This window comes from Bubalus kerabau, chromosome 6, assembly GCF_029407905.1.
Source record: "Bubalus kerabau isolate K-KA32 ecotype Philippines breed swamp buffalo chromosome 6, PCC_UOA_SB_1v2, whole genome shotgun sequence".
Lineage (NCBI taxonomy): Eukaryota > Metazoa > Chordata > Mammalia > Artiodactyla > Bovidae > Bubalus > Bubalus kerabau.
In genome coordinates this window covers 15205361-15222707 of record NC_073629.1, presented here as the reverse complement: position 1 = coordinate 15222707, position 17347 = coordinate 15205361, and the positions used below count along the sequence as shown (strand labels likewise).

Below are 17347 nucleotides of genomic sequence, written 5' to 3'. Positions count from 1 at the left end.
TCGAAACACAAGGTGACCCAATTACAACAAGATACTCAAGAAGTGCCGGCGAAAGAAAACGCATGCGCTGTACAGCTGAGGGCATGTCCGAGCTAATGAAGGCGTGGCCTCTGCCCAAATCCAAGATGGCTTCCAGGAACTTCCACTCTTGCTGCGGGGGCGGGGGGAGAGGCTGAAGATTCAGAACGCCATTGGTGGAATTGGCGCCGTTCATCTCCGCCCCTTCAAGGGGAGGGAGTGACAAGGTCCCAATTTCCGGTTCCGTCAGTACCGGGAGCCCGGTCGAGATGGAGGAAGATGCGACCGGAGGCCATCAGTCGCCAGAAACAGAGGATAAAATGGGACCTGCAGCCTAGAGGTCCGCACTTGGAGTTCACTTCAGACGCGGCGGAACCACCCTGATCTGAGGAGGTAAGAAACCACCTGCTTGGGGTGCTTGAGGACTAAGGTCTCCGAGGGGCTGGACCTGTCAAGGAGGCAGCGGGTGCCTGCAGTGCCCGGCTGCACTTCAGTGGGAGCCCGCCACGCAGTTTGGGGAATGAGGGACGATTCCAACTAGTCATCTCTTTCTGTCGGAGGAGCATGAGGTTCGCTGACAACGAAAGAAGCATGGCGAGAGGCATGGCGAGGGACAAGTCCGAGGATCCAGAGGCGGCAGTTCGGGGGCCAGGACAGAAGCAGCTTAAAGCGTGTGTCATATGGAGTAGGTGAAGAGGATTGTCATGTGGTTTCTGTCATGAAGCATCACATGGGGGCCTATGAAAGACCAAAGGAAGGCTGGGTGGGAATCTCTTCATGTCCCAGAGCGGAGATTGTCTTGGAGGGAGCGGTTGGAGGTATGCCAGGGAACTTCCCTAAGGAAATGCATATTCATTAAGACTGGTGGGCAAGCGTGGAAATACATTCACATTCATGTGGTAGATAGCTCCCAGGATGCAGAGCCTTCAGGCAGATGCAGTTAGAACAGAGGAGGAAGCAAAGATCTTGTTTCCAGCACAGAAGTGGGGACCAAACCCCACAGATGACTTGTCAGAAGTTTTAGGTGTCGATTTGATTTGGTGGGGGTTGTTGACTGATAAGATCTGAATGAGCCTAGTAGACATCATTGAGCCCAGTCCTGGTGACCAGTCAGGATGGAGTCAGATGATCCTGGACTCCTAGAGTAGTTGTTATCATTGTCATAATACTGACAGTCCTTAATATTTAAGGCAGTACTTCCCAAACTCTGATATATGTATTAATCACCCAGAGATCCTGTGAAATCACCCAAGATCCTGTCGGCTCTTATTCAGCAGGTCTGTAGAGCATCCTGAAATTCTGTATTTCTTACAAACTCCCATGTGATGCCCATGCTGCTGGTCTGTGCCACACTCTGAGTAGCAGAGATTTAGAGCAGCACTGTCCAGCAGAGCTTTCTGCAATAATAGAAGTATTTTGTTGTATTCAAAATGCTTTCACACATATTAGCTCAGGTGAGTTGCCCCAAACTGTTGTATAGCTATGGCAGGCTTTATTAGCCCCATTTCAGAGATGAGGAAACTGAATTTCAAAGAAGTGATTTGGTTCCAATCCTACTAGAAAGTAATGGTAGTGGGACTCACACTTGGATCTCCTGACTACTAGTGTTCTTTCCATAGAATGACCTTACGTTCCAGGTGACTCTGTGTTGGCCTGAACCAGAACCTTATCTGAGATCCTAGTGAAGTCTGGTGTAGTTTTTCTGGTACAGGGAGGCTGAAGTGGAGGGGGAGTATACCTGCCTGGGCCAGTTTGTTCCTCTCTTCTGATAGGCTCATCAATGAGGCCTCTGCCTCTGACATCTCATTTGATGACTTCAGGACATCCTGGGTCATCTGGTGGGTCTCCACATGAAGCACTTTAACCCTTGTGTCTAAGCTATGTTAAAAGATTGGAGACAGGTCACAACCGGAGCCATGTGGTGCAAGCCATGTGGTGCAGTGGTAAAAGAACCCACCTCCCAATGCTGGAGACATAAGAGACGCAGGTTCGATCCCTGGGTTGGGAAGAACCCCTGGAGGAGGGCATGGCAACCACTCCAGTGTTCTTGCCTGGAAAATCCCATGACAGAGGAGGCTGGCAGGCTACAGTGCGTAGGGTCACAAAGAGTCGGATGCAACTGAGCATGTCCACACCCACACAAATGAGGGTCTGGGAAAGAGTCATAAAGAAGCTGGACTGATTGAGTTGGAAGGCTGCAGGAAGTGAGCGTACAGGTATCTGCAAGAACGATTTCCCTGAGGGACAGACAGAAGGAACTGGTTTTGACATTTCTGCATGACGTTGGGAGGTTATAGAACAAAGAGCAGGTTGAGATTCCAACATTTGGGAGCAGCCCTACCTTTCAAAGGGGTAGGGAGAGAAGATGCAGTGCCTTCACCTTCAACTGTAGAGGCTCAGCCCTCTGTGGCATGACCCATAGCGGCTTCCTCTGTCATCATGGCAATGGTGGAAGCTTCCTGCTTTGGCCATGGAGAGTCCTTCTTTCTTTCTGGGAATTTAAACTAGACTGGCGCATGTGAGAGATGGAGATGGAGGAAAGTGGAGAAGTGAGGCACCGGATGCTGCTGTAATCAGAAGATGTTGGTTCTCTGTCATTCAGTTTCATAAGTTGAGATGGTGCCCTCAAAACCAGGTTCTGGGACAGAGTCCTTTGTTGCCCTGCCTGTCACGCAGTATTCATGAGCCGGGCAGAAGGCTCTCCTGCTTGAGCCCTGCTGTATTTGTCCTGTGACGACAACAGGCCTGCCCAGCCGCTCTGCTCAGTCCCTCCACAAACACGCTGGGAAAGCAGAGGCAGCTCTTGGTTTCTCCGGAACAAAGCTGAGAGAAATCCCTGGGCATCTGCACGGCCAGGAGCTTATGCTTAACCCTTGGGTGACTGGCAGTTGTGAGGGCATTAATTCTGCCTCCCAGGGTTGGAATGACTTAGCTTCAGACAGAACAGAGGTGATTTGTGCTGGAACTCCTCAACACCCAGGGGGCAGAGGGCATGATGGAGCAGAGGAGCAAGCTTGGCTCATGTCCTGCCTCCACCGCTGAACAACTGTGTGACCTTAGGCCTGTTTCTTTTAACCTGTTTGTACCTCTGCTTTCTCATTTAGCAGAAGTGTCTAACTGTACACAAGTTAAGTTGTATGGATTATATGAGGTAACATGCATTCAGTGAATCCTAGTATCTCCCTCTCTTTCCTCCTCTTTCAGTAGAAATGGACACATGACCTTGGGACCCTGGATGACAAACACCCACTTAGCTTTTCAATGGTACAGTGATCCCATTCTTTTGAAGGGCCTCAAAGGAGAAGATTTCTCCACTGGACTTGGTGGGTGTCGTAGGCTGAGGCTGGAGGAAGGGCCCACAGTAAGTGGCACATCAGTTTCCAAAGGTTCTCTTCCTAGAACTCAATCTCTAGTTCATTCCCCATGACCTCAGTTCTCTGTTCTGGTTAACTCCGTGGTTTCAGCCATTTTTCTCTCCCTTCCACTGTCCACATGTATTTCTCCATTCACCTGCTTTGTCCTCCAGGAAGCCTATCTTGGTTACATGTGCCTCATGCATGTCTCACCTTGAAGTTGAGGTTTTTCCTTCAGCTCACATGTACTGAGTTTATACTGCAGGTATTTTGTATTTTAATGAAGGTGATACAGTCCAGCTCAGTTCCGTTCAGTTCAGTCGCTCAGTCATGTCCGACTCTTTGCAACCCCATGAATTGCAGCATGCCAGGCTTCCCTGTCCATCACTCTCCCGGAGTTCACTCAAACTCACATCCATTGAGTCAGTGATGCCATCCAGCCATCTCATCCTCTGTCGTCCCCTTCACCTCCTGCCCCCAATCCCTCCCAGCATCAGAGTCTTTTCCAATGAGTCAACTCTTTGCATGAGGTGGCCAAAGTACTGGAGTTTCAGCTTTAGCATCATTCCTTCAAAAGAAATCCCAGGGCTGATCTCCTTCAGAAAGGACTGGTTGGATGTCCTTGCAGTCCAGCTAAGGGAATTCCAAAAAGCTAACCTTGTAAACCAAGAAGCTACTTAAAATTTGGGGAGCCCCTGACTTCTCACTTCCTGGAATTTAACTTTCCACTTTCTCCTTCTGGCTGCAAATGTCCAGTATCCTACACAGGAGCACATCACATTGTCACTGGGTCTATGTCCAGTATATGATGTGGTCTCATTTGACATTTCTTAAGTTGGAAGCTCCTGATTTTATGTAGTTATTACAGTTGTAAGCTTATGAGTTTTGTTTGAAACTTTACTCTTTGGATACACGTAACATGAGGGCCACATGTATTTAATTTGCCCTGGTTGCTTTATCTCTGTTTCTTATGTCCATTCCCCAGAGGGATACTGAGTCTCCTTGAAGAGACTGAGTGTATCAAAGGCAGAGTCTCTCTGTCTTCTGTCACTGGACTCTCCCTTCATTGTCTAGGGCTGAGGTTACTGTTTCTGTGCTTGGGGATAAGGGGGCCACGCATGTTCTCTACAGTTGTCAAGACTCTTCAGGGAAGCTACTTAGCTCTCAGGTGGTTCATTTCTTTCTCTCGGGTGAGTTATCTAATAACCAAAGAGGACTCTGACCTTTGACTTGTTCCTGACTTCCTAATTTCTTTCATTAAAGGCGAGGGAGGGAGGGGGTGGTGGCTGTGGCGTGAAAGCCCTGTTGGCTTTCTTCCCCACATTTTCTTCTAATGCAGACCGGAGAAAATGTAAGTGTAGTGAGTGTGGGTCAGGGAAGCTCAGAGGGGCCAACGCAGGAAGCCAGAAATAAAGTCAGGTGAGTCAGCTGGAAATGGTGCTAAAAGAGGTAGTCTGCTGCGGCTCAGTGGCTGAAGGCTGAAAGCCTTGCCTTCTCAGTAGGCCTAGGGGCATCAGAAATGGAGCGCTTCCCTTGAGGTTTTAGGAACCCCTGGAATGTCGCTTCGTGACATCCCATTAGCCCACCTAAAGGTCTTGCCTCCTGTCACATGGTTGGTTTGTCCACAGCATCCTGAGCTGTCTGGGTGAGGGAGAGAAGGAAAAAGAGTATGGCCTGACACCAGGGCCTGGGCAGAGGCAGAGCGAGCAGACGAGTCCAGCAAGCTGGGAGCAGGGAGCTGAGGTGGGACTGGGGACAGGGGAGTCCCTGAGGTGAGAAACAGCTTTCACAGGAGGGGTCCTGAATATGCGCGGACTGGTAAAGGATGGGGAGCATCTTGATCTGTGAAGGAAGAATCAGGCAGGGGTTGGCATAGCCAGATTAGTTGAAGTCTAAGCTTTGGGAGGTGAGTACCCCAGGAGATGAAGCCTGAGAATAGCGTTTCAGAGCCTAGCCAAGAGGAGAAAGTGTGAACTCTGATCTCCTTCATATTCCCTCCATCCTGCTCTAGCCCCCAGGTCTCCAGGCACAATGGAGGACAAACGTAACATCCAGATCATCGAGTGGGAGCACCTGGACAAGAAGAAGTTCTACGTGTTCGGTGTGGCAATGACAATGATGATCCGCGTCAGCGTCTACCCGTTCACCCTCATCCGCACTCGGTTGCAGGTTCAGAAAGGCAGGAGCCTCTACCATGGGACCTTCGACGCCTTCATCAAGATCCTACGGGCGGATGGTGTGACTGGCCTCTACCGGGGGTTCCTGGTCAACACCTTCACCCTCATTTCTGGCCAGTGCTATGTCACCACTTATGAGCTCACCCGGAAGTTCGTAGCTGACTACAGCCAGAGCAACACAGTCAAATCACTGGTGGCTGGTGGCTCGGCCTCTCTCGTGGCCCAGAGCATCACGGTACCCATTGACGTGGTCTCCCAGCATCTGATGATGCAGCGCAAGGGTGAGAAAATGGGCCGCTTCCAAGTGCGAGGGAATCCAGAGGGACAAGGGGTAGTTGCCTTTGGCCAAACCAAGGACATCATCAGGCAGATCCTGCGGGCTGATGGACTTCGTGGCTTCTACCGAGGCTACGTGGCTTCACTGCTTACTTACATCCCAAACAGTGCTGTCTGGTGGCCCTTCTACCACTTCTATGCAGGTAAGCGGGAACTAGGAGGCTGAGGGTGGAGGATGGGTTACTAATGACACAGATGCTATCGCCCTGGGCATGTTCGAATGGGAGATTTAATGGGAGAATTCATACAGCAAACATTTGAATTCAAGAGGATTCAGAGATGAATAAGATATGGTTCTTGCTTTCAGAGAGCTAATATTATAGTGGAGGGAATCAGACAAGTAAAATCTATGACTGTAGAACATTGAGTATGTTCTCCATGCATCAGGATCAACTAAGGTTTGTGGAATATTGGCAGAGAATGGGTGGAGAGGGACAAAATCCATGGGATTTAAAGATGGAATCAGTGGTGATAGTGTGAGCTTTTGAGTTGGATGCCTTTCCTGGATATTTTTAAATTTAAGTTCAAGATGTAATATAATCTTGAAGCTCTTAATCCTGTATTTTTTGTTCACAGGTATTTCTTAGAAATGGGATTACTGGGTCCAGAGATAACAATTTTTTTTTTTAATGGCCGCGCAGCATATGGGGTTTTAATTCCCTGACTAGGGTTCAGACCTGCACCCCCTGCATTGGAAGCATGGCATCTTAACCACTGGACCTCCAGGGAAGTCCCAAGAGATAACATTTTTGAGGGTCTTAATAAACATACTGCCAGATTTCCTTCTGAAAGGGCAAAGCATATTGCTAAGAGCAGGACCTGTATGTGCTTGGTACCCTGAAACATCCACAGCATTGTAACTTTGTCTCTTTCTTTTAACAGTTTTGCATCTAGAGTATTTGGTAAAATGTAAATACATGGACTCCACCTTGACCCTTTGTATCAGATTCTTTAGGAACAGATGCTGGTAATCTTAATGTTAGAGAAACATCCTAGGAAAAATTTTCTCTGGAGTCTATCTTCACCCCTGTCTCCTCATTTGATTTCATCTGCAATTAGGGTTGTCCTTTTCTAATATGTCCAAATCTCTATTTCTTTTCCCAGACTAACCTGTCCAGAGCTCTGGACAGATATTCCGACTGTTGGACCTTTCAACTTGAAGGCGTGCACATACATCTGAAATTTTACTCAACTATAACATTTTTCATCCCAAACTTTTTCTTTTTCTGACTTACTTCAGGTGTCAGTGGTCAGGTTCAGATCAGCGAGTTGGAGGCTTTGCGCGTCGCGCTTGGCCCTGCCTCTTCCTTGTCCCCGCTAACATTTATTGAACCCTCACTGTGTGCCAGGCTCTGTGACACTGTGTCTCAGGGGCTGATGAACTGTAAGGGCTCAGTAAATGCTTGTTTTTTTTTTTTTTTTTTTTTTTTCAGTAAATACTTGTTGAGCGAGTAGATTGATTCTTGTCACTCCGTTTTGCTAAAATCTACCAATGCTTCCATATGGGTATTTAGAATAAAATCGAATGCTTCTCACAGTCAGTACAGGTCTGTGTGACCTAGTCCTTGTCTCCTTCTCCAGCCCCATCTCACGCTCCTCTCCCTTTACTCACTCTGGTCCATCCTCACTGCCCTTCGTTCAATTCCCAAGATACATCAAGCTCCGTTCTCACCTCCTAGCCTTTGCAGATACTGTTCTTTCTGCCTGCAACACCCTTCCCCATTTTCTTTATGTGGCCGGGTCCTTCTCATGCCTCAGGCATCGGCATACATGTTACCTTTACCCAACTGGAAAGAGGGCGCTTCCTGTTTTCTTTTTCAGCACCTTTTCCTTTAGACCACTTATCATAATTTGCAATTGTTTTATCCCTAGCTCCCATGCAGCTCCTTAATTAGACTGTAAGTTCCATGAAGTTACGTCCCTGCCCATTTCTCTGTTTTATGCCTAGTGCTTTCACAGTGGCTGGCATATAGTAAATGTTAAATAAATGCTCATTTATATTACTTGCCCAAAGTCATTTAGCCAGGAAGGACTTAAACCAAGTCAGCCTAGGTTTATCTTCTACCTTGCAGATAATAGATGCCCAATAAATATTTGTTGAGTGAATAACGGAGAAGGAAAGACTTGGGACTCTTTCTCCCACCCTCTTGTCTTTGTTTTTTCACCCTCTTCCTAAACCCCGGAAAAATGGCATACGTGAGTGATTAGAATTGGAATCTGAATCCCACTGCAGCTTGCTGGCTTGGATGCCAGTGCAGACAGGCCCCAGGAAGCTGGCAGTGGCAGTCCAGATGCTACCTTCTAATGCTTGTGAAATGTTTTCTCTTCTGGAGAGCAAGTCACCCTTGAGGCACAGCTGCCAGTTCACTTTGTTTCTGTTTGTATTCTAACCCTGGGGAAGAAAGTGATCAGAAATCAGGGGAGAGGTGATTCTGGTAGGGCTTAAGGAATTCTGTCATGCTGCTGGGTCTTGGAAGCCTTCGCTTCTGCCCTGCCAACCTCTACCCTCCTACTTGTTCTCCAATCTTTAGTTGCCTGGCCATAAATTACCAAAAGTAGGAGCATGAGAAAAAAGTTACTATTATTTTTTTAATGTGAAGTATAGTTAATATTTGTTGGAAGGACTGATGCTGAAGCTAAAACTCCAATACTTTGGCCACCTGATGTGAAGAACTGACTCATTTGAAAAGACCCTGATACTGGGAAAGATTGAGGGTGGGAGGAGAAGGGGACGACAGAGGATGAGATGGCTGGATGGCAACACCAACTCAATGGACATGAGTTTGAGTAGATTCCGGGAGGTGGTGATGGACAGGGAGGCCTTGTGTGCTGCAGTCCATAGGGTTGCAAAGAGTCCATGGAGTTGCAAAGAGTCGGACACGACAGAATGAACTGAAACTGATAGTTAATGTATAATATTGTATAAATTACATGGGTACACTATAGTGATTCACAATTTTTAAAGGTTATACTCCATTTGTAGTTATTATAAAATATTTGCTATATTCCCTGTGTTATATAATATATCCCTGTAGCTATTTTACACCCAATAGCTTGTACCTTTTAATCCCCTACCTCTATAATGCCCCTCCTCCCAGAAAAGAATTCTTAAAGGTGTTATGGTGACTGAATTGTAGAGAGAAAACTGAGAGGGATCCTTAGAGATGATAGATCTGTTTGACACTCTGTCTCATTCAGAGTAAAAGCCAAAGTCCATGCAATGGCTTCGAGGCCCTAAATGACCTACCTCTTAGACCTCATCTACTCTTCTTCCCCTCACTCATCCAGACATACTGGCCTCGCTGCCCCTTGAAGATCTCAGGCATACGCATGCCTCAGGGCCTTTGCATAGGATGTTGCCTCTGCTGGGGAAGTTCTTTCCACAGATCGATAAGGCTTACACTCTCCTTTAACTCTTTGATTAAACTTCACCTTCTACCCTTGGCATTCTTATCTCCTTTTCCTGCTTTATTTTTATCTATACCTAAAAACATACATATTTTTATATATATATAAAATATACATATAAATGTATATTTTAGCATACATCACCTTCTGATATATTTTATTTTTTATTTATTGTCTGTTTTCCCCCACTAGAGTGTAAAACCCACTCCAGTGTTCTTGCCTGGAGAATCCCAGGGATGGGGGAGCCTGGTGGGCTGCCGTCTATGGGGTCACACAGAGTCGGACATGACTGAAGTGACTTAGCAGCAGCAGCAGAGTGTAAATTTCATAAGGGCAGGGATTTGAAGCTTTTTTTTTAAACATTACAATTTGGATTTATAAAAGTTGGCAAAAAAAAAAAAAAAAAAACAACCCACCCTGAAATACACACTAATTAAACTAGCTTTGTTTGGTGAGGTAAAAGTTCTTTTTCCTTCTATTGTCACTTTCTGCCTCAATATCGTAAGGTTGTTTTAGATTTTTTAATCTGATAAATTTTAATATTCCTATACATAGCCCCAGTTTAACTAGACAAAAATTTGGACCTCTGATCTCGCCCTTCAGGACCCACACATCTGGGTGGCCCTTCCTGGGGCAGGTCTGTCCCAGGAGCAGCTGGAGGCAGGCTCCCCAGTGGCAAGCATTGACAGCAACTTTACTTTTCTCATTAATGTACAATGAGAGGGAAATGAAGTTGCTGAGATAAGTGGGGACAGGCCACGTCATACTGTATATGGAGCGTTGAGAAGGATGGCCAGGTCCGGGAGAGGGCTCAGTGACCCTTGTGGCTTCGCTGTGTTCTCTTCAGACGCTGACTTGAGGCTCTTTTATTAGTGTTGTTTCCTCAGAACCCAAGCTGACTGGCTCCTGGTAGTCACTCAGTGAATCTTTGTTGAATAAATGAACAGACTCTCATCTCTCACCTCCAGAGAGGGAAAAAGCAAAAGAATTCAGTTGCAGGTGAACTTCCGAGTGACACTAGGGTTGGGTGAATCTGGGTGTTATTGCATCTGCTTCGTCACCATTTTGAAAAATGAATTTTCCTTCCTTGATATAGGCTGAAGAAAAGTTTTCACTGTAGGATATGATTTTGTCTTTTAATTGTAATTGTTTTTTATTTTTTAAAAATATTCACATGGTTTGAAATTCAAAAGGTAGGAAAAAGGTGTACGGTGGAAACACTCGTCTACCGTAGTCACCCCGCTCCCTTCCGTGGAGACAGTCAGTGTGACCAGTTTCTCATGTATTCTACCAGTTATCCAGTGCACATACAAGAAAATATGTAGCATGTGCTTTTTTAGCCTGTGAGTTGGGGGAAGTGGAGTATTGGCATAAGAGTTTCACATCAGGAAGGATTTCTGTCCAGCAAATGAAAGGAGTCAGCAAGCAAAGGGATTTTGAAATCCCCTTCTCCAGAGGAATTTTTGTCCTGTTTGAATTGACTTCTGGAAGGGGCCTGAGATTTATAAATTTTTGTTGGTTCTGATGGACGTGAAGAAAAGACAGGACGGAAGTTACAGGGTCTAAGGTGGCCAAGGATGGAAATTTTGTCATCGTTGGGCCAACTGGTAGAAGCAGTGAGGGGCACATGGGCTGGCGGCTCATGTCCTGAGGCGCTGTCTTTCCCTTGGTTCCAGAGCAGCTCTCATCCCTCTGTCCAAAGGAGTGCCCTCACATTGTCTTTCAAGCCGTCTCGGGGCCTCTGGCTGCCGCCACTGCTTCCATCCTCACCAATCCCATGGACGTCATCCGAACCCGAGTACAGGTAAGACCAGTCTTCTTCTCTCCCCAGCTGCCAGATAAGCCACAAGAAGCCTTTCCCTGTGGTTATGACTCACCATCTACAGAAACCAGCTGAGCACTTTGAACCACCTCAGATGTTCCTGTCACCCTGTCTACCACCTTGCTGCCTCTTTTCCTTGCCCATGCCCCCAGGAATTCCTACTGCTGTCTTCTAGGCTTTTGTCCTATTAGATCACCGTCTGAGCCACCAGGGAAGCCCTAGCATAGCGTATCAACCACCTTTTCCTTACCTTGCAGGTTTGTCGATACTAGAAACATGATTTTAGTTTATTTCATAAGTCTCTCTGGCTTTTCCACTTGGCTATGAGCTCTCTACAGTGAGAGTGACTGTTCTTGAACAGTTTTCACAGATGGTTCTGTATGGACTCAGCACAAATACAGACAAAGGCCTTGGTGGTGCTGTCCAGAAATTATAGACCCTGTCTTTAGTCAGCTCAGTGACAATTTCACAACCTGAAGGCCAAAGAAATTGAATCTAAATAATAATATATAATATACAAATGATACATTTTGCTCTATAAAGCTTTAGGTGGAGTGTGTGTGTGTGCGCGTACACACACTCGCACTCAGTCATGTCCAATTCTTTGTAACCCCATGGACTGTAACCCACCCGAATCTTCTGTCCATGGGATTCTCCAGGCAAGAATACTGGAGTGGGTTGCCATTTCCTCCTCCAGGGGATCTTCCTGACCCAGGGATCCAGCCAGCGGCTCCAACATCTCCTGCATTGGCAGGCAGGTTCTTTACCTCTGAGCCACTAGGGAAGTCCAAGAATGAGGGAGGAGAAGGAAGAATGATAACCTTAACAGGTTAGAGGTGAAGTCAGCTTTTCTGATACCAGGATGTTAGGATGGAGGCGATTGGTAAGTCTAGGTACAATTGAACCTTGAACAACATGTAGTTTAGGAAAGCCGACACTCTGCCTAGTTGAAAATCAGAGTGTAACTTGGCCCTCTAAATCCATGGCTCCTCATCCACAGATTGTATAGTACTGCAGGATTTTTGGGGGGGGGGGTGTTTTTTTTAAGTATAAATAAAAATGAATTTTTACTTAAATCATTTTGGTATTGGTTACAGTCATAAAGACATTTAATTACATTGCGGGTAATATAAGCAGGCAGTTCAGTTTTAAATTCGTTTTTTTTTAGCCACCCCACCGTGGCATGTGGGACCTTAGTTCCCCATCTGGGGATCAAACCCATGCCCACTGCAGTGGAAGCATGGAGTTTTAACCACTGGACAGCCAGTTCAGTCAGTTCAGTTCAGTCACTTACTTGTGTCCGACTCTTTGCTGCCCCATGGACTGCAGCACTCCAGGCTTCCCTGTCCATCACCAACTCCCGGAGCTTACTAAAACTCATGTCCATTGAGTCTATGATACCATCAACCATCTCATCCTCTGTCATCCCCTTCTCCTCCCGCCTTCAATCTTCCCCAGCATCGGGGTCTTTTCCAGTGAGTCAGTTCTTCACCTCAGGTGGCCAAAGAATTGGAGTTTCAGCTTCAACATCAGTCCTTCCAATGAATATTCAGGACTGATTTCCTTTAGGATGGACTGGTTGGATCTCCTTGCAGTCCAAGGGACTCCCAAGAGTCTTCTCCAACACCACAGTTCAAAAGCATCAATTCTTTGGCGCTCAGCTTTCTTTACAGTCTAACTCTCACATCCATACATGACCATTGGAAAAACCATAGCCTTGACTAGACGGACCTTTGTTGACAAAGTAATGTCTCTGTTTTTGAATATGCTGTCTAGGTTGGTCATAACTTTCCTTCCAAGGAGTAAGCATCTTTTAATTTCATGGCTGCAGTCACCATCTGCAGTGATTTTGGAGCCCCCCAAAAAAAGTCAGCCACTGTTTCCACTGTTTCTCCATCTATTTCCCATGAAGTGATGGGACTGGATGCCATGATCTCATGGACAGCCAGGGAATTCCCTAAATTCAATTTCTTATGTAATAACTCTGCTACCTATGTAAAATTTTGATTTATTTCCAGAGAAGTTAAATAATCTCTTTAAATTTAATGTTAGTGTAAGCATGAAATTCTTAAATTAACCAAGTATATACTTTAGAGAAACAAGAATATATCTTGATATGTTTCAAAGTATACAATACATAGAGGTTAAAAAGCAATGGTAAAATATTTCTGGTTATTTTATTTTTTATTTATTTTTAATTTTTATTAGTACTGTTAATAGTGTTACTGCTGAAAAAAAAAATACTGCATATAAGTGGACTCACATCGTTCAAACCCATGTTGTTCAAGGGTCAGTTGTATATTTATCTCTAAGAAAGATTGTCCCTGCTATGACCCATACATTTTAAAATGAATGGTGTCTGATCGGTTTACAAATCGTAAAGTGCACAAGTTCCATCCTTATTCTCTCCTAGCCTTGTTATGGGGGTTCCATGAGGAGAATCAAGGGAAAGAACATTTCCCTACTATATGACTTGGCAACTAAACAACAACTACTTTGAGGCGTTCCCAAGCTAGAAGAGAAAAAGTGCATATGAGGACCAGGGCCATAGCTAAAAAAGTCCTTCACGTGTCTGTAGATAAGTGGAGGTTGAGAGGCGCGCAAATGGTCAGAGGAAGAAGGGAATGAGGGAATGTGGAGGCGGGTGCTAAAGGAGGCAGAGAGGAATGGGGAGATGTTTTTAGTCAAAAATGGGCCCACCTTGGGAATAGGGAGAGGTATAACAGGGTCTCTGTCCTGCATTGGCTGTTCGGTTGTAGGTATGAAGAAGAGGGCAAGAGTATTAGGGAAGAAGAGAGAAAAGATTCTTCCTTAGCCGCGCTTCTGGTATGAAAGGGAAGGCAGGTCACAGGGTGGGAGGTGGCAGGGACGGAGGGGAGGACTCTAGCCATGTGGGTTCAGAGGAATTGAGATGATCAGAATCAAAATGTCTGCAGAGGCCTTGGAGGTGATTTAATCCAGCCTCCCTGAGACCAGAGAGGGGAACCTGGTCCAGACTCATCACCGTGTAGTTTATGTAATAATATTAATGAAGCTAACATTTATTGAATACTTACTGTCTGCCCGGAACTGTTCTCAGCATTTATAAGAATTCTTTTGCTTACTGCATAAAACAACCGTATGGTGTAGGTACTATCATTATTATTATATATTTGAGGAAACTGGGATGCAAAGTGCTAAGTAAACTACCTGAGATTATGCTGTTAGTAAATTAGGGGGCAGGATTCATACCAGGCATTCTGGCACCAGAGGCCACACTCATTCACTGTGCTGAGCTGTCCTGCTGAAGCAGAGTCCAGCCCTCTGACTCCCAAGTCTTAATTCTTTCCACTTTTAGGCTCAGATAGGAGAGACTGGGTGTAGGGACTTTGACTGCAGCCTGTGATCCTCCATTGTGTTGACTTTTCCAGGTTGAGGGCAAGAACTCCATCATCCTGACCTTCCGACAGCTGATGGCAGAAGAGGGGCCTTGGGGGCTCATGAAAGGCCTGTCCGCCAGAATCATCTCAGCCACGCCCTCCACCATTGTCATTGTGGTGGGCTATGAGAGCCTCAAGAAACTCAGCCTCCGACCTGAGCTGGTCGACTCGAGACACTGGTAACCAGTGATGGGGAGAGAAGCCTGCTGCTTCCTACACTACTCTGGGTCAGGGGCGAGAGGAGAGGCTAGCACCCTCTCCAAGTGCCCCCACTGCAGACCTAGTCCTGCTGTGGGCCAGGTGGCCTGTCTGGGACAGGGACAGAGACTTTGAACTGCTCTTGCTGAAGAGGCTCCACGCCTGGATCCCCCATCCTCATTGTTTTTAATTTTCTTGCCAAGCTGGGCTTCCTCACTCAGTCCAGGTACTCAGTCCTGCCCTAAGGAAATCCACTCTGCCCGCCAATCCCACTCCATCGGATCCCGTGCTGGCCCTTCTCTGCCTTCTCCCTCCATCTGTGTCTCTGAGGTCCTGAGAAGAGCTGTACACAGAACTTGGTTACTAGCGCTAGTTCTTCCTATTGGGCTTTCGGTCCGAATTCCGAGCAGCTGCCATCAGCCCTTCATCTCTTAGGTTTGCTAATTTTTCTTTCGGGACTGAGCTGCCCACCAGACTCCTCTGCTTTTCTCTGCCACTGGGGACAAGGTGCCAGGCACTTTTACACAGGGAGTAGGAGCAGCAACAACCTCTGGTTCTCCAGAGCACTTGTCCTCTCTTTGGAGAGTTATTAGGTTGGGGAGAAATGTTGATACTTTATTTTGTGTGTATATTTTTCTGTGAACCAGGCTACTGTCTAAGTCCTGCTAAAGCACCAATCCTGCAGTCAGAGCCTACCCCTTCCTCAGACAGGTGAGAAATGTAATGTAGCTCTTCTCTCAATCCCAGTTCCCTATCCCTCGCAGTCCCTCCAGTCCCAGCAGCCCTAGGACAAATAAGCTGCTGTTTTCCCCTGTAGATGACTACAGTGGTGGGCACAGCTCTAAGGAAATCAGACTGTCTGGGACACACAGGACTTGGAACACTACTCTGAAAAGTATGGTTGAGAGAGTAGTTGGTTTGGAAAGTGACAGAAGTATATGTATGCCCCAGTGCATCTCCCTTGACCAGCTGAGCCAGACCTAGCAGAGGGTAGTGGAGCTTCTTAACCCCAGGCAGTCATCACACACGCGCGGACACACACACACACACACACGCACACACACACACCAATCACTTGGACTCACAGAAACAGATGTTGTCTCACAATGGGAATCTCTGAGATGTGGAACTGTTTGTGTTTTTCTTCTCCCCAGGGTAAGGAGACATCCCGGTCATGGTACCCTCTGGAGCGATGCTTGGAGGAGGGTAAAGGGTGGGTTGGGAAGTCACTCAATACCAGGACCACTGCATTTACCAGCCTGATACTGCCGAGATTATCTACTGAAGCTCTCAGGAGCTAGGTGATGAGTGCTTCTTTCCTGCCTCATCCTCCCCCCCAACAACACACACCTCCTCTACCAAGTCAATGTGGTAGGTGAGGAGAGGTGCAGCAAATGGCATGAGAAGAAGGCATATCAAACCCATACTTCTGCTTCAAACATCTGACTTGGATGACCCTTCAAACTTTATTTGGTCCCACCCCCTGGGAGAGGCCACGGTGCCAATTTGAAAGGTGCTAGCTACCTGAAGCCTTGATATTTCTTATGGCTGCCCCACAGTCTATCCCCCTCGGGCTAGATCAGAATCTGAATTCTCTACCTTTACCACCATGTCCCAGCTTGTGCTCTTTGAGGATTATTTTCTCTTTCATTCATTTCATTGTTTGTCCCTTCTTAGATTTTGTCAAGAGTCCTCCAGTTTCTGTTCACAAATGGTCATCTAAAGGGTTGGGTCTGCACATCATTCTGAATCTTCTGTGTCTCAGTCACTCCTAAGAACCACGAAGATAAGAGAAGACAGGGGTCCCTTCTTTCTCTTTAAACTCATTCTTTTGAGACCTTTGGAGGTTGGTATTTCTCAGCGCCACACCTTCCCCTTCCTAGAGACATATTCAGTCCTTCCCCACCACTGCAAAGTGGGTAAGGAGGTATCATGGACAAGAGGTAGCCTCCTGCTTCTCTTGTCTTAGGTTATTTCTCCGACCCAGACTCCTCAACTCTTTTTCTTCTGTTTTGTTTTCTTGTAAAGTATTTCAATCTTACTTGTTTCCTGTTCTCTCTCTCACACACACACATACACGCGCGCACGGGTGTTTTAAAAGATGTGCATATTACTAAAAGGGACCCATGGTCCCTTACTTTTCCATCTAATATTTTAGGGACTGGTATTGGGTTTGGTTAAAATATGGCTTGGTGGGGATGGGACCGTGGCCTTCCATTTTCCCAGGACCATGGATCGGACCAATTGGAGTGTTTGATGTATTGGTCTGTAGCCAAAATTGGAAGAACTTCCGGGAGACTGGGCAAGATGGGGCAACCTGATGGGAGTATTGGACAGGGGAATAAAAATGCAGATACAGTTAACATTTGATAAAATGGACTCCTGTGAATAATATTAACGGCGAACATTCACTGTTGCACTGTACGAATTCTCTAAAAAGTGTAATTAAACGTTTTTATTGAGTCCCTGAGTTTCGATCTTATTTTGCCTCCTCGCCAAGAAAGGACTACGGTTGTTTTGTTTGTATAATCCTCCGCCTCCGGCAGTGTCCCCTCCCCACGGCTGGGTGATAGACATTTGCTGCTTCCAATCGGAGGCGCCCAACGGTCGGGAGCG

General features: G+C 46.4%; 1 protein-coding gene across 5 annotated transcripts; it reads left to right on the top strand.

Annotated features, from left to right (window-relative positions):
- Nucleotides 1-241: 241 nt before the first annotated feature.
- SLC25A44 (solute carrier family 25 member 44) lies at nt 242-17201 on the top strand. 5 transcript variants are annotated; one of them, XM_055583984.1, is made up of 5 exons: nt 242-411; nt 582-703; nt 5383-6027; nt 10969-11096; nt 14525-17201. In XM_055583984.1, the coding sequence occupies exons 2-5, from the start codon at nt 583-585 to the stop codon at nt 14714-14716; spliced, it is 1086 nt and encodes a 361-aa protein (XP_055439959.1). In that variant the 5' UTR covers nt 242-411; nt 582; the 3' UTR covers nt 14717-17201. The 5 variants fall into 5 exon arrangements, with proteins under 5 accessions (XP_055439959.1, XP_055439958.1, XP_055439962.1 ...); XM_055583983.1 differs by having other exon boundaries at nt 579-703; XM_055583987.1 differs by having other exon boundaries at nt 579-703; nt 10974-11096; nt 14525-14663.
- Nucleotides 17202-17347: the final 146 nt, after the last annotated feature.

Coding starts and splice junctions, on each gene's coding strand:
- SLC25A44 (XM_055583984.1), top strand. CDS start 583: ATGAGGTTCGCTGACAACGAAAGAAGCATGGCGAGAGGCATGGCGAGG. Junction 6,028..10,968: donor CTTCTACCACTTCTATGCAG/GTAAGCGGGAAC, acceptor CCTTGGTTCCAG/AGCAGCTCTCATCCCTCTGT. Junction 11,097..14,524: donor TCATCCGAACCCGAGTACAG/GTAAGACCAGTC, acceptor TGACTTTTCCAG/GTTGAGGGCAAGAACTCCAT.